This window comes from Mesoplodon densirostris, chromosome 6 (genome assembly GCF_025265405.1).
Source record: "Mesoplodon densirostris isolate mMesDen1 chromosome 6, mMesDen1 primary haplotype, whole genome shotgun sequence".
Classification (NCBI taxonomy): Eukaryota; Metazoa; Chordata; class Mammalia; order Artiodactyla; family Ziphiidae; genus Mesoplodon; species Mesoplodon densirostris.
Genome location: NC_082666.1, coordinates 42908156 through 42923400, shown reverse-complemented (window position 1 = coordinate 42923400; position 15245 = coordinate 42908156). Strand labels below are relative to the sequence as shown.

Below are 15245 nucleotides of genomic sequence, written 5' to 3'. Positions count from 1 at the left end.
TATTAATCAGTGGTTTCTCATCATGTTGATCATCTAGATTTATAAACAAGTAGCATAGGAGATATTTTAGACATATATATAATTATTATATAATTATATATATAATTATATAATAATAATTTATATATATATAATTTTTCTCAGGACCTGCTTTTTTCTTTCCTTTTAACAACAACAAAAGGTTTATGATGGGTCTAATTGGGGAACTGGACCATGTAGTGGCTGAATTGCTATCTGAATTCCATCACGCTTACCCACAAGGAGGCATATGACGGGGGACAGCCCATAAACAGAGCTACTCCTGGGAAGTTAAATGTGATGGCCATCCTGCTACAGTTCCTGAGTTAGTGAGGGCCCTGAGATTGGACTCAGAAGTATTGCACTATACCTGTTCCTTGAGGGTATAAGCAAAATGGCAGGGCCATGTAAATAAGCCATGCTTGAACCATACTGGCCATGAAATGTACTCCCTGGTGAGATACTGTGGAATCTGGGATGACAACTTTGTAAAACCCCTAATGCCAGTTCTTAGGGGTCACTTTCCTGCTTGACTTGAATAAGAAACAACTGATTTTCCAACATTTATTAGTTGCGTGATCTTTAGCAAGTTAGTTTCCGCATCTGTGAAATGTGGATAATAGTACCTGTCATAGGGTTGTTGTGAAGATTAAATAGACATACACATAATACATAGATTGGTGCCTGTAGCATCGTAGGTACTCTGCAAATGCTAGCCTTTATTATCATCAAAGCGAAAAGCATTATTTTATTCACTCCAAGTATAGGACAGATCGACATGCTTTGGAGTGGTCTTACTAAAATGTTTTGTAAATTTGATGGGCTTACCTGTAAAGATATGTGAAACTTCCCACGTCACATTAACTAGAAGTAAAGCAATGTAGAAGAGTCCTAGAGCTCTCTTCCTGTTCAGGATGCTTATGCTTTTGGGTTTGGTATACAAACCCTAAGAATGACCCATGGTGGATGTCTTCTACAATGCAGGCAAGAGTGCACCTTGTCAAAGTGGTACAGCGGCAGTTACCCAGCTTTCCAGCTGCTACTATGGCACTCACACCTTTAGAATTACCAAAACTTGAGGGTGATGCAAGCCAAATTTAACCAGCCAATGAATAAAAAAATCTCTATAAAAATTTGGCCAAGGGGCTTCCCTGGTGGCACAGTGGTTAAGAATCCATCTGCCAATGAAGGGGACACGGGTTTGAGCCCTGGTCCAGGAAGATCTCACATGCCGCAGAGCAACTAAGCCCATGCGCCACAACTACTGAGCCTGCGCTCTAGAGTCCATGAGCCAAAACTACTGAGCCTGCATGCTATAACTACTGAAGCCCACACATCTAGAGCCCAAGCTCTGCCACAAGAGAAGCCACCGCAATGAGAAGCCCATGCACCACAACAATGAGTAGCCCCCGCTCGCTGCAACTAGAGAAAGCCCGTGCACAGTAACGAAGACCCAATGTTGCCAAAGGTAAGTAAATAAAATAAATAAATTTATTTTTTTTAAATGCTATGAACTATACTTAAAAAATATTTGGCAAAGAACTCAATCATAAACTAATACAAATATAAAGCTGGAGTGTTTGGGTTATCTTATTCTTGTTTTGTATTATAAAAAGGCTATATTCCTCTAACTAAAATTCAATCTAGAAAAACAGGTAATTGTGGGCTTATTTCTAAAGCTTATTTGTTGGCCCTGTCAGTTAAAGTGATAATGAAGCTACAGAATAAACTATCTTCTCAGTAAAAACATAAATTCTTTAAAGAAAACAAAACAAAAATGAACTTTAGGTTAAGTTTATGAGACAAAATGTACTCTAGGTACATGTTAGACAAAATTCTTTTCCCTCACCATCACAGGTATAAAAGCAGCCTTGAGGGAAAGCAGAAAAGACAGAGAAAGGCTTGTACTAAACCATTACCTATTTTGTTAAACATAAAAAGACTCCAGGGTCTTTTTCCTTTAAAAAAAATAGATATATAGATATAGATATAGATAGATAGATAGATAGATAAAATGGTTAGAAACAAAAACTGGATGGACTGCCTTCCTCCTAACCACTCATAAAAATACTGATTTGGAAAATAGGAGAATCATTCCATGGGCGAAAAAAGAAAATGTTTCCATTGAGATCGTTTTCATGAAGTACCCAAGAGAGTGCTTCACACACCTGATACTGTCAGGTTTCGCTCTGCCCACCTACCTTGGGGACCCTGTGGTGTGTAGTGATAAAACAGTTGCGTATTTTTCCAGTGTCATCAAACTATCTACACAAGGCTGGCGGGGATGGCTCGTTTGCAGAGGTGGCACAGGCCGTCGATTACTCCCTGTGAGAGAAGCACAGGGTAGTCGGCAAAGGGGCCGAGGGTGGGTCTGAGCCCCAACTCTGCTATATACTAGAAGTCCAGGTAAGTCATATGGCCTCTCTAAGCCCCACGTTCCTCACATATTAAATGGCAAGGCTAATGTATCTGTTTATTAATAGTGTTTGAGTGATGTTCAAATGAGGTAACCCTTAGGAAAGCACTTCTTAAAATTTAAAGAGCTGTTGAAATGCTCTTTAATCTATGAATTTTGTGTGGATGAAAGGCAGGGATCTGTAGTTCCAATCAGTGGGTGGATGGAAATTGGTAACTGAGTAATATTAAAGCTTCATCCCATTATATTTGCTCATTGGTCTGACTGATGTAACTCAACAAAGGGATCTCTGTTCCCTCTCAGCTTGCTCCCTGGGTCCATCTTGTTATATGATGCACCACTGAGGAGGTATTCACTTTCAATATTAATATTTCACAACACTTGTGTCCTCCATTACTACTACAGAGAACTTTCAAGATGCTGAAAAGTCAGCTCTTGGGATAATATTCTTTCTGAACAAACCAATAACAGGTCTCATCACTGGAGGAAACAATTCCTGAGTTTCAAGTAGGCAATGACAAAAATATGTCTTGTTTCTGGCCCAGTAAACTTTTCTGGCAGACGCAAAATAAAAATGAGTTTGTCTGACATGTTTGAGTGGATATCTACTGGTCTTGCCTTCCCAGAGTATCTCTTCCTTTTAACACCTCTTAGGACATATGCTTTGGGTGGAGCCAGAAGGTTGCTGGGTTTTCAGGTAGGTTTCAGACATACACACCTGTGTAACAGACATATCTTTTCCAATAACAGAAAATTCAATTTTAAACAGCCTATGCTTTGAAGGTGATTTATAACTGATGCAATTGAGATTTCACATACAGCTTGACACAGGGCTCAGGTGAGAGAAAGACCCAGTTCCCCTCAAGGTCTTGCCTTTGTTCCTTCAACACTGGCTGTCTTGGGCACACTCTTCTCTCAGGGCTGTATGGTGGCTGCCAGCAGTATATCGTTCCTTACCAAGACAGGGTCTTTGTTCCAGCACTACCTTCGCAAGTCCCGACAGTCATTCTGTTTGGATTGGCTTAGATGGTGTGCCCACCCCAGACGCTCAGCAGAAAGAACAAGCTGGCTGGCTCAGCTCAGGTCATGGGCTCCACTCTTGAAGTGGGTACCTCAGAACACACAGATCTTGAAGGCTGGTTAGGGAATGGGGAAACTGGATGTGTGCCCACAGCATCCTGTAAGTGATCTGGGTTAAACAGTGGTGTCGTTTTTGATATTTTTTCATCTTGTGTAGCTCTTCAGGAGGGGGAAATAAAGGTTGGCAAAGGTAGTTATCATTGGACACTCCTCTATATTAAATACAAATTATAATCCTTTAACAGCAAAATTTTTAGATTCCGAAATTTATCCTATCCAATTCATGCACTGTTTCAAGTGCCCACATTTTGAAAGAAAAAGAAAACAGATGAAATGTCAAACATTTCTAAGAATTAAAAGGAGGAAAACAGGAGAAAAAACAATCATAGATAATACGAAGAATAGGAAAGCATAAGTAGTTTTAAAAAATAATGACACTGTAAATAGAGTACATAACTTGACTTCACTATTTTACTATGAGCACTGAACATGAAAATACATTTTCAGTCTTAAAATTCTCTACTTAATTACACCTTCAGCTAGAGAAAAAAAGCTTACAGAGAAGTCAACCTATTTTCAAAGGTGTAGACTTTACATTTATTTATTAAACACTAGCCTTTCCACTTTAATTTCCAATAATGAGCATCTTTGCCTTTTATAATTTCTTCACATTTGCCATTTATCACAGATCTTTATGTGGCCTAAAATTACACTAAAAATATTTGGCAGATCAGCATCATAATTACCCCGACTGGATTTTTCTTGCTGCTCACCTCATCTTCGCTGGGCACTCTATCAGTGGTGTCTTTGAGATGGAGAGTAGAATCCAGTTGATATTATAAAAATAAACCTTCCTAAATATTTGGAGCCATATCTCTTCAGCCCTTTAAAGCTGTCTGGGTTTACAGGTAGGAGGGCACTACAAATCCATTTCCACTTCACAGGGCTGAGTATGTTGTGTGCAGATGCACATCCACAGAGACCCCTTTAGTACTCACCAATGTCAACCATGTCCCAGACTCCCAAATACCGCTCTGACTGGCCTGCATGATGCCTCAGATGCCACCATAACAGGGCCATTCACTTAGATTTAGGTACTGCATGTTTAGCAAACTCAAATAGAAAAAAACGTTGAATGACTCAATGCCCCCAATAACCAGCCATGCTCTGAAGACTTGATCAGATTTGACAGAGGGTGCCAGCAGGTCCAAGAGCCTGAGTATAAAGAAGGCTTATGAGGTAGAATGGGCAGAATAAATGGCCATGGGCCTAAGTTACTGTTCAGGGTCTAGAAAGAGGAGGCCACCACAAAGGCAGACCAGTATAGGTAAGTAGAAGTGCTTTATAAGTATCATTAATAGCGGAAAACAACTGAATTGTAACATTTCGAGGACTAAATCTTTAAAATACTAAGGCTCATAAAGAAAATGAGACTTTCTTCTTAGTTTCCTTTTTTCTATGCAGGAATTTGAATATGCTTTAACCAGAGAAATATTTACTTAATAATTAATGACAATATTCTGTCATGTAAAGTAGAATAGCCTTTCAATTAAAATATTGCTTCAACAGGTTTTTTGCTAAAGGAGAGAACTAGGGTTTACATACAGCTACTAAACTTTCACCAAAATAAGAGAAAAATTCACTGATTTTCGATTAATATTTTGTAATGATTGAAATACATATGGGAAAATGAAAAGATTTAGAGAGATACATTTATAGTTTCATTACAGTAATTTATTTCTGGATCATGCACAAAAACAATTCCATTAGTACACTTATTGTATTATCCATTTCAGTGCTTATATTAATATGATCATCTTAATTTGCATACTTGAAATTCAGAAGTATCATATCCATTGCGGTTCATATGCTCTCCAAAGTGGAACTCCAGCTTACTTATTTGTAATTAGGATTCAGACAAATGTCCATGTTTCTAAACATCACACAAAAACTGGCAAAAATGGCAGAGACTGATTAAGAAAGATACTTAAATGCACAACAAAATCCTGTATTCAAACAACACTATGACTGCAATAAAGGAAAAGCCATTGTGAACCATAGGTTTTTGCCAGACAAATTTTATAAGCTCAAGAAAGACCGACCCTCGAGCTTTTAATATTCCTCATTTTGGGGAGAAAGGCAAAGAACAGCATCTCCTTCTTTGGTAAGAATATGAGGCTAGTTGTCAGGAGACCTGGGCTAAAGCCCTGGCTCTGTCCCTCAGTGACCCTGTGACCTCACCTGATCTCTGCCTATTTTCTCTATTCTGCAAATTAGCTTGATGTTACTCATCCCTGGTGCTGAGAAACTGCGATGCTGAAAGAGCATCAGGTCATACCAGTGACTCTCACAGTGTGGCTCCTGCAGCATCACCACCTGAGAATTTTTAAGAAATGCAAATTTGGGGGCCCCACCCCAGAAATCTGTGTTTTGAGAAGCAAGTCCAGGTGATTCTGATGCACACAATATATACTGTATACCAGGGGTCCCCAACCCCCAGGCCGCAGACCGGTACTGGTCCCTGGCCTGTTAGGAACCGGGCCGCACAGCAGGAGGTGAGCGGCGGGCGGGTGGGCGGGCCAGCAAAGCTTCACCTGCCACTTCCCATCACTCCCCATAGCTCCCCGTCGCTCCCCATCGCTCCCCATAGCTCCCCGTCGCTCCCCATCACTTGCATTAATGCCTGAACCATGCCCCCACCCCACCCCCACCCCCGGCCCGTGGAAAAACTGTCTTCCATGAAACCGGTCCCTGGTGTCAAAAAGATTGGGGACCACTGCTATATACAGTTTGAGAACCACTGCATTAGATCAAAACTACAGTTAAGAAATTCACAGTTCCGAATTCAATGTAAATTAAATAAATCTAAATTCCATAATAGACTCAGTTTGTCGGCCACATTAATTTTCAGGATTATGGCACTGAAGGCACCTCAATCATTCTTTGAAAATCTAAAAAGACATAGCCACAAAGGTAAAATTTAGGGTCTTTTTAGCTACAAATAGCCTATGAAACTTAGTTTTACCCCTAATTAGGAAAGTTAGGATTTTAAAGTATTTTTTACTTTCCCAAAGCTACTTATTGTTAAAGAAAAAAGTCATTTCCTAACCATAAAGACCTTCTCTTCAATCTTGTGAATAATTATTTAATAAAAGGCATATTCAGGTTTGTAAATATACTAAAAGATGTGCCTGATCTATAGAAAACATTATAGCAGTACATGGTAAGGGGTTTTTACACTGCTAATATAAGAAACACACGTTCTGAGTTATTCTGCACATTCTAGTAGCTGCAGTTGCCTTTCATACAAGACTACCTTGGTTTTTAATGTCTAGTTTTATAAGATCCAAGAGAAGTGCACATACAGACATTGTGGCTCCATAATCCACCCTCTGAAAAAAATTATAATTATATATGTAATTACTTTCTATATAGAAATAATAAAATAACTTTATGAATTATTAGATAAATTATTAAATAAATAATACTTTACCTTGCTAAGGTATCCTCATCTTTCAGGTCACCACACATTAAGAGGGCTGGTTCAGTTTCACAATCTATTTAGTCTTTATTTTCTGACATCAATAAGAATTAGGCTATTTAGAGAAAAGACCTCATTATCAAGGCCCCTTGCTATGTTTTTAAACATGGTTCCTCTGACACCAAAAAGAAGCTACACTGTGGATGAAATGCCTCAAATAAAACAATGAAAATCATTGATTTGGAAAATGCAAAACTCTGAAAAATACTCTTTTATAATTTCTTTTCCATAATTACAGCTTTTTCAAAAAGGATTTTAAAAAATTCTCTTCTGGAATAAGTGAAGATAATGTTCCAAAACCAAAGCACCCAAGTCCTGGCAAGAGTCTGTTCATAAGTTATCTTTTTGGATTTGTTCTGTTACAACAGAAACTTAGTTCTTAAAGCACTTATCCAAAGACCCTGGACTTGTTTTATTTTACTTGAGGACAAAGACATTCCTGCAGCAGGACAGCTTAAACTCGGGAAGATGTCACTACAAGAAAAGGCTGAAATTCACTGCCATCTTCTAGGACTCGGTTACCAGTGTCAGCATGCCCTGAATTCACTTTAGCACATCTAATAACAGCACAGCTCAGGAGGTGCTATATAAGCTTCATATACATTTAACACTGGCTCATAGCCTCACTGGATTTTTAAACAAACTGACTGCAGTGATAGACTTTAGGTGCAGCCATGAGACACAATTTTACAGAAAGGAACTGTTCAAGTATATTTTTTATGATAGATAGGTATACTTACACTATAAAAAACTTAACACTAGGGCTTCCCTGGTGGTGCAGTGGTTAACAATCTGCCTGCCTAATGCAGGGGACATGGGTTCGAACCCTGGTCCGGGAGGATCCCACATGCCTTGGAGCAACTAAGCCTGTGAGCCACAACTACTGAAGCCCGCATGCCCTAGAGCCTGAGCGCCGCAACTACTGAAGCCCGCATGCCTAGAGCCTGTGCTCCGCAATAAGAGAAGCCACTGCAATGAGAAGCCCAGACACCACAATGAAGAGTAGTCCCGGCTCACTGCAACTAGAGAAAGCCCGCGCACAGCAACAAAGACCCAATGCAGCCAAAAATAAAGTAAAGAAACAAACAAACAAAAAACCTTAACACTAGTAAATTAAGCTTTTTTTTTTTTTTTTTACAAATTTTTATCAATGTTTTCAGATGTCAGATTATCATAATATTCCCCCAAAGATTCTATAGACCAAATAATCTGAGCTGGTTAAAAAGGATGAAAAAATGAATGCAACATTTCATAGAGCTTTTATTTGTTTAACTTGGTAAATGTAGAATGTAATGGTTTCAAGGAAAACTCTGGAGTATTTCAGTCACAACTCAACAGTTAACATGATTTTGAAGAACAGTCTTGTCTTCAATATCTACCCACCCTTACACAGTCACATCTACAGGAATCCATGTACATACATATTAGTTTTCAACAACCCAGGATTCTCAACAACTCTAGAATTTAGATTTTATATTCTCACACACTTCAAAATTACCCATTTGATGCAGGATATAACCATAAGGAGATAAAAATTCATGCAATGATACTCAGGTTTTGAAAAAGTAAACCCAATATTTGATACTTCAATGCTATGTAAAGTGCATTGAATATCTAAAATAAAACAAGTGCCAATTTCATCATGAATTAATAACATATTCATTGTCTTGAAACCAAACAGGCCCAAGCTGCTTTCTGTCTTTCTGAGTCACCTCTCTATACACTCCTTGCTCTCAAACTTCCTGTGTAATGAAAACCAAGATATTTCATTTCTTCTATGCAGTTCACAAGAGATGGCAAAGGGCTCAAGGTAGGTATGATCTTGATAATTCAGAATCAGAAAGTACGTCTTCTTGTGCAGAAGGTTCATAGTCTCCTGCATTTTCAGCCAATTCAATATCTAACTCATCATTACTTTCTGCACTGTAATCAACTTCTTCAAGGAATCGAGGTTCATCTTCATCCAAAACATAAGTGGTGGGGCTGTAGCCAAAGCACATGGAACACACAGATTTTGTTAGTTTTCAAGGCTCTAATACAAGATTATTGGGCCATACTGGATTAACTTTGATTTCAATATAATACAAGTAATTTGGGTTAATTTTTAAAATGTTACCCAAATGAACAAATTAAGAAATTTATAATAGCGGAAATCTATTGCATTGATAATAAAGGGTGAAATGCTGATTTCTAATTATCTGACAAGAGTGTCAATGTATATGCTACAATTAGATAGCTACAAAAAACAATGGACTCGCTCATTAGGTTACTTCTTTGAAGGATTCCATCAATTTGTAGACTCTAAAAGTGTATTTTAATCACTATAAATCAAGTAACAGATAATTTCAACAGGCTTTATAAGAAACTGTGGTGTCTAATTGGTTCCTCCAGTAATGCCCTGAAACCACTTATTCTAAGTCTGTAAAGTAATTATTTGCCATAAAAACGGCCCATATACCCATCCTCACAGTTTCCACTGATCAAGAATAAAAATGAAAAACAAGTGAACACTCCATACCCAGATTAATTACTTTCCCTTGGGACACAGAAGAAGATATTTGCTAAAAGCACTAAGTGCTTCTAAATATTTCATTAGGCAGGTTGTTTGGGATTAAGACAACCCTGCCACAAGGGTAACATATTCTTTCCTCTTCAAAAAAATCACAGTATTCTGATTTCTCCCCATTTGGGAGATTTTACACACACACACACACACACACACACACACACCCATATCAAAGACACACTACAGAAACATTTCAATGTCCCCATTTTGTGACCAAAACGATCTCAGCTTCATATAGATATGTTTGTTTATATCCCACCTACTTCCCATTGCTGATACAATTAAAAGCTATAAAATCAGACAATAAAAGGGGAACAATAATCTTGTCAAATGAGCAGAGAAAGAGATGTTATTAGGCACCTAAAATGAAAGAATTCCTGCAACTGAATATTAAATTCAGTTCAGATATCTGTAAGTTTAAACAGGAAAGACAAGTTAATGGATTATATTGTTCTAATTTTCTGAGACAAGAAGGCAAAACTCTTCTGGTGAGAGTATCTTTTTTCCTAGAATTGTCTTAATCTCGCTAATTAAGGAAAAGAGAGTAACACATTGCAAAACCACCTTGATCTTGTATAGTAAACTTCCTCTTAAACGCTGGGAGCTTGCACCATGATACAGTAGTCCTGATAAATCAACTGAGTGGTTTGGAAGATTGTGTAAGACTTTACAATACATCTAACATTCACAAGAACAATTTCACCATTATGCAACTAAAATATCATCACTCTGTTAGGTTTTTAGAAAAAAAAAAGTTGGATTAAAAAATTATTTGCCGGGCTTCCCTGGTGGCGCAGTGGTTGGGAGTCCGCCTGCCAATGCAGGGGACACGGGTTCTTGCCCCGGTCTGGGAGGATCCCACATGCCGCGGAGCGGCTGGGCCCGTGAGCCGTGGCCGCTGAGCCTGCGCATCTGGAGCCTGTGCTCCGCAACGGGAGAGGCCACAGCAGTGAGAGGCCCGCATACCACAAAAAAATAAAAAATAAAAAATAAAAAAATAAAAAAAGATTATTTGCCTTTAAAATGACAATTATTCTCTTTCTTTCTTTTGAAAAGCTGTTAATTCATTCCATCTTGACCTTGGTGTTTCAAATTCTCAGGGTGTCCCAGGGAAGCTAAATACTAAAAAATTAATCAATTTGAACAAAGGGAAAGAGTCTAAAGAAAAAGCCTATTCTTATAAACTGTAAGTCAATAAGGAAACTGAGGGAGAGAAGTTAATTTAGGGACAATAAAGATGCCCAGGATCAAGCCACAGAAGCTTCCAGAAAACAAGGAGACTTGGAGCTGGTATCAGATGCTGGCAAGGACTTTCAGACAGAGAAGCACAACCTGGAAGGCAAGCTACTGGAAATTTAGAAGAAATCCCACAATAAAGAACGTTCAGGGCTCTGGATACAGAAAATAATTTAAGACTGTAAGTTCTTGGTTTTGGCTTATTCATATGCCACCTGTGACATGAACTCCATTCACGTTCTGGCATCACCCATTCTAAGAGCCAGGAGTGGACTAGTTTCATATTCTTAGCCCACTGCTGTAACCCACACTGGCCCTGATATTTGACTCCTGTTTCTGTGGATCCTAACAAAATCATGTTCCTAGCCCAGCTTCATTAAGGACTACACCACAGCTGAAATATTCGGTACATCCTGCAATGGTAACGGGGCCATCAGTGCTAACTTATGGTGGGGAGCGGGGCAGAGGGGACAGGAGGGGTCAGTAGATCTGGGTTTAAGGAGCTAGGGGGATACTGAGATGAGGAAAGAAAAGGAAGAATACAACCCCCATCACTCACTGAAAGCAGCCTTCTTACTGGCACTTTAGATGTTCTTTTTTTAAAGCCCACCCTGCCCTTTCTCTATACACACCCTTTGTACCCTGCACATTCTATCTGATGCTTCTCATATGCATTTGAAACCATCTGTTGAGGGCCTGTCTTCTCAGTACTAAAGCATAGGTGTCTCTTGGCACCTCCTGCCGGTCGGCTCCCAGACTACCTGATACACTGTAGCCTTGAACAAATGTTTGCTGAGCTCTATGATAAGCCGCAAGGTTGACATGATCATCCATTTTCATATCACCCAATCCCAGTGATTTTACCTTAGTGAAAAAACTTAAGGCACAAGATCAGTCCTAACAACTCAGCTTTACTTTTATTAATAATTCCAACATATGTTTTGAGTGCCTTACAACTCAGGAAGTTCCTGCACACACATGATCTCACAATAACCTTCACTTCAGAGAAAGACTAAGGTAATTTGCCCTAGTGTTATAAAACAATCCCTTTATATCAGCAGACAGGAATTCAAATATTATTTTAATCATAAAAAAAGAAAGTCTAATTTTTTTATTGGGGTATAGTTGTTTTACAATGTTGTGTTAGTTTCTACTGTACAGCGAAGTGGAGTTCCCTGTGCTATACAGCATGTTCTCACTAGTTGTCTATTTTATACATATGAATGTATACGTGTTAATCCCAATCTCCCAATTCATCCCACCTCACCTTTCCCCTCTTGGCGTCTAATCAACATTTAATTATTTCCCAACACTACTACGTTGCTTTTCCCACCACCTCTTCCTTGTTCCCCTCATTTTCTTCACAAATGTTTATTCCTTTTGCCCTGTTTTTGTTTCATTCTAATAGCTGTTCCATATATACCTGCCTTAATATCCTTCTATTCTGGATTTTAGAAACATTTCATTCTAAAAGAGAATAGCATTTTAATTCAAAAACAAATCCTCCTCATGCTGCTTCAGGGAAAATATCAAAACTTTCCCCCAAAGGGCATTCTCACAGGACAAATCATTGAAATTCTCTGTTGTATGGTATCGTTATGATGTGGAAAAGGTTTATAATTCTGCTTCATTCAGATTCAGAAAGTTTTCTGGCTATCCTTATGTTAAACTATTAAGCACTGCACAAAATTAAACCTAAAAAATTCAGTGTCTCCCTCAAACGTACACTCATCTGCTGCCATTACAGCTGTTCTGACATCCAAGACACCAGGGTGTAGACCCTCAGCTCTGTTAACCTGTACAAGCACGAAGGAAACATGGAGTCGGCAAGTCTGGGTTTGTGCTTCTACTCCTCTGTTAACCAGCTGTGTGATCTTGAACAAGTCACTTACTTTCTCCAAGCACTGGTTTTTCTCAAGGGTATAGCGGCGCCACCACCTCACAAAGTGGTCTGGCTCAAATTAGATAGTAAATGGGAAAGCATTTGAAACTCCTAAGCTGCACAAATATAAAATGTTATTATGACATTAATAAAACCTACCTTGTTAAAGAAAAAAGTAACTCAATCTTTCTCAATTCCTGAAGAGTCCAGGTGATGGGCTGCCCCAAGCCCAGCAGACTAAAAACGCTGCCTTACCTTTGTAACTCAGGATCCTCCCTTAACCCTGCACTCTTTTACAATTCTGAGACCAACCTACCTGTTTTCAGACAGTAAAATTTAAAAATAAATAAATAAAGATACCCTGGGGGAGAATTTCTGAAACTTATTTACAAACAGAAAAATATTCCATTGCCCACATGGTCAGAAATTTGTGACTTGCTGAATGTGTCTTTCTTGTGTTGAAATGTTAAGTCTAAGGTGAAAGAAAATCTCTATCTGCTCAAATATTGGAGAGTATTTTACTTATATAATTTGATTCCTACCCTATAGCCTCTACTAAATATCACAAAGTTAACAAAATTATCCATAAAAAACACAAATAACAACTTCTGTCAGTCTTAGTGCCACGGCATATATATAAGTACTTGCACACACATTCACATGCAACACACACACACACAGAGTGTACAGAATGTTTTAAAACAGAATATCTATTTGGAAAAAAAAAAGGAAAGCCAGTTGCTAATTTACTGATACTTTGTTGGAAAAAAGTGTAACAGTTGCCTTTGGTTAACAGTAAGTCACTAAACTCCAACTTAGTTTGCTATTGATCTAAAAACACTCCTTGTGCACAATGAGAGCGTTAAATGGTTAATTCTCAAATAATACAGGACAGCTCCAAAAACTGAAACCATTCCCTTTCAGTAATTTTGCTTAGTCATTTGGAAGATGCAAGATATAAGGAAAGTACAGGGGAATTTTGGAGTTAGATGCAGATGCAATTCCTGGTTCTGTCAGGAATTACTAGATGGATGACCTTGATAAATTCATCTCTGAGCCTCGATTTACACACATATGTAGAGGGGTTACAATTCCATCTGTCTCTGGTCATTCTCAGTAAAACATTAAAATCTCTGAGATAACAATCCAACTTAACAGAAATTTGGAATAGGCACGCATGTTGGGGGTCCCAAGACCACCCCACGTTTAGTGATTTGCTAGGAAGATTTACAGGATTCAGCACGGAGTTGTATTCAAAGCTATGACTTATTACAGTGAAAGGATACAAAGAAAAATCAACCAAGAGAAAAGATGCGTGGGGCAAAGTCCAGAGGAAACCAAGGGCAGGCAAGGGCAGTGGCTAAGAGGCAGGGTAGTCATCAGAGCTTTCAGCAATTTCAAAAGAATGAAGGCAAAAATTGGAGTTCAGAGCTGTGAAGTTTCCTGAAGGAAAGGAGTTACAGAGATGTGACCCCAACAGTTCTGACCCAGAGGTATTTGACAAATTCTTAAAACACACAATGCAAGAAGCGGAAAAGCAAAGCAGAAAGCAGCAAAACAAATAAAACAAAAAATAACAGAATTTTTGGCAGTCTTGTGGTGCTAAGGAAAGGAGAAACACTGGACCTTCAATTGTGACCTCTGGAGGGCTACAACTTAGAAAGGGGGGAGGGGTGAACCGAGAATTACACAAGCTCCATAAGTTTTGCAAAGCCATCTCAAGTCAGCTCAGTTCCTCACTCATTTGGGGCGATCTGCCCTATTCTACGGCCTGCCGGAGGAGAGAATGAATCCTCTTTGAATGAATATGTGCTCTTCTTATTCTGATATATTATATTCTTATTTTGAAGTCTCAAACAGACACCTATGTGAGAAGAATAACTTCATTCTTCAAAGAGGCTACCAAGAATTTAACACATAAATATCTATAAATATATCTGGTCATCAAATGTCTTGTCCAGGCAAGTCTTAGAGACTAACAATGACTAACTTGACACCTACCTGAATCTCAATAATAAGGATGATCATTGCCTCCTCTTATGATAAGCCTCAAAGCTTTCATTATAGTCAAATCTGGTCTGTGGTCCTAAGTGCTCACTTAAGTCCCAGTTATTTTTCTAGAGGATTTCAATTTCCTCTGTAGTTGTGGGTACAACAGCATTTCACTGACTTAGTACAAATGCACAAATGGTTCACTTTTAGCTATAAGCAACTATGATTTCCAGGGGACTTGGAAGTTGTAACATTCTCTTCAATTACATGGCATGATTTATCTGCCTAGAAAATATTCCAATAGCAATTATAGCTATAAGAATTTTCTACGTGGTAGTAATAAATGACTCTCATATGCAAACCAGACTCAAATATGTGCATCACAGTCACTAAAAAGGAAGATCCATTTTCAAGATTAGCTTGATTAAATGATAAATGGTATATTAAAAATGATGCACATTAATACTAGTAAGCTTTACTATACTAGATATTGCTGTGAACATTTGGCCACAAA

At 38.5% G+C, this 15245-nt stretch overlaps 1 protein-coding gene across 5 annotated transcripts in view; it reads right to left on the bottom strand.

Annotated features, from left to right (window-relative positions):
* Positions 1-8310: 8310 nt before the first annotated feature.
* AGTPBP1 (ATP/GTP binding carboxypeptidase 1) overlaps positions 8311-15245 on the bottom strand; it is a 186626-nt gene continuing 179691 nt past the window's right edge. For all 5 annotated transcript variants that reach the window (XM_060101661.1, XM_060101663.1, XM_060101662.1 and 2 more), the window contains one exon: positions 8311-9038. In XM_060101661.1, coding sequence (XP_059957644.1) covers positions 8861-9038 — 178 coding nt within the window. In that variant the 3' untranslated portion in view covers positions 8311-8860. The remainder of the gene's footprint in view (positions 9039-15245) is intronic.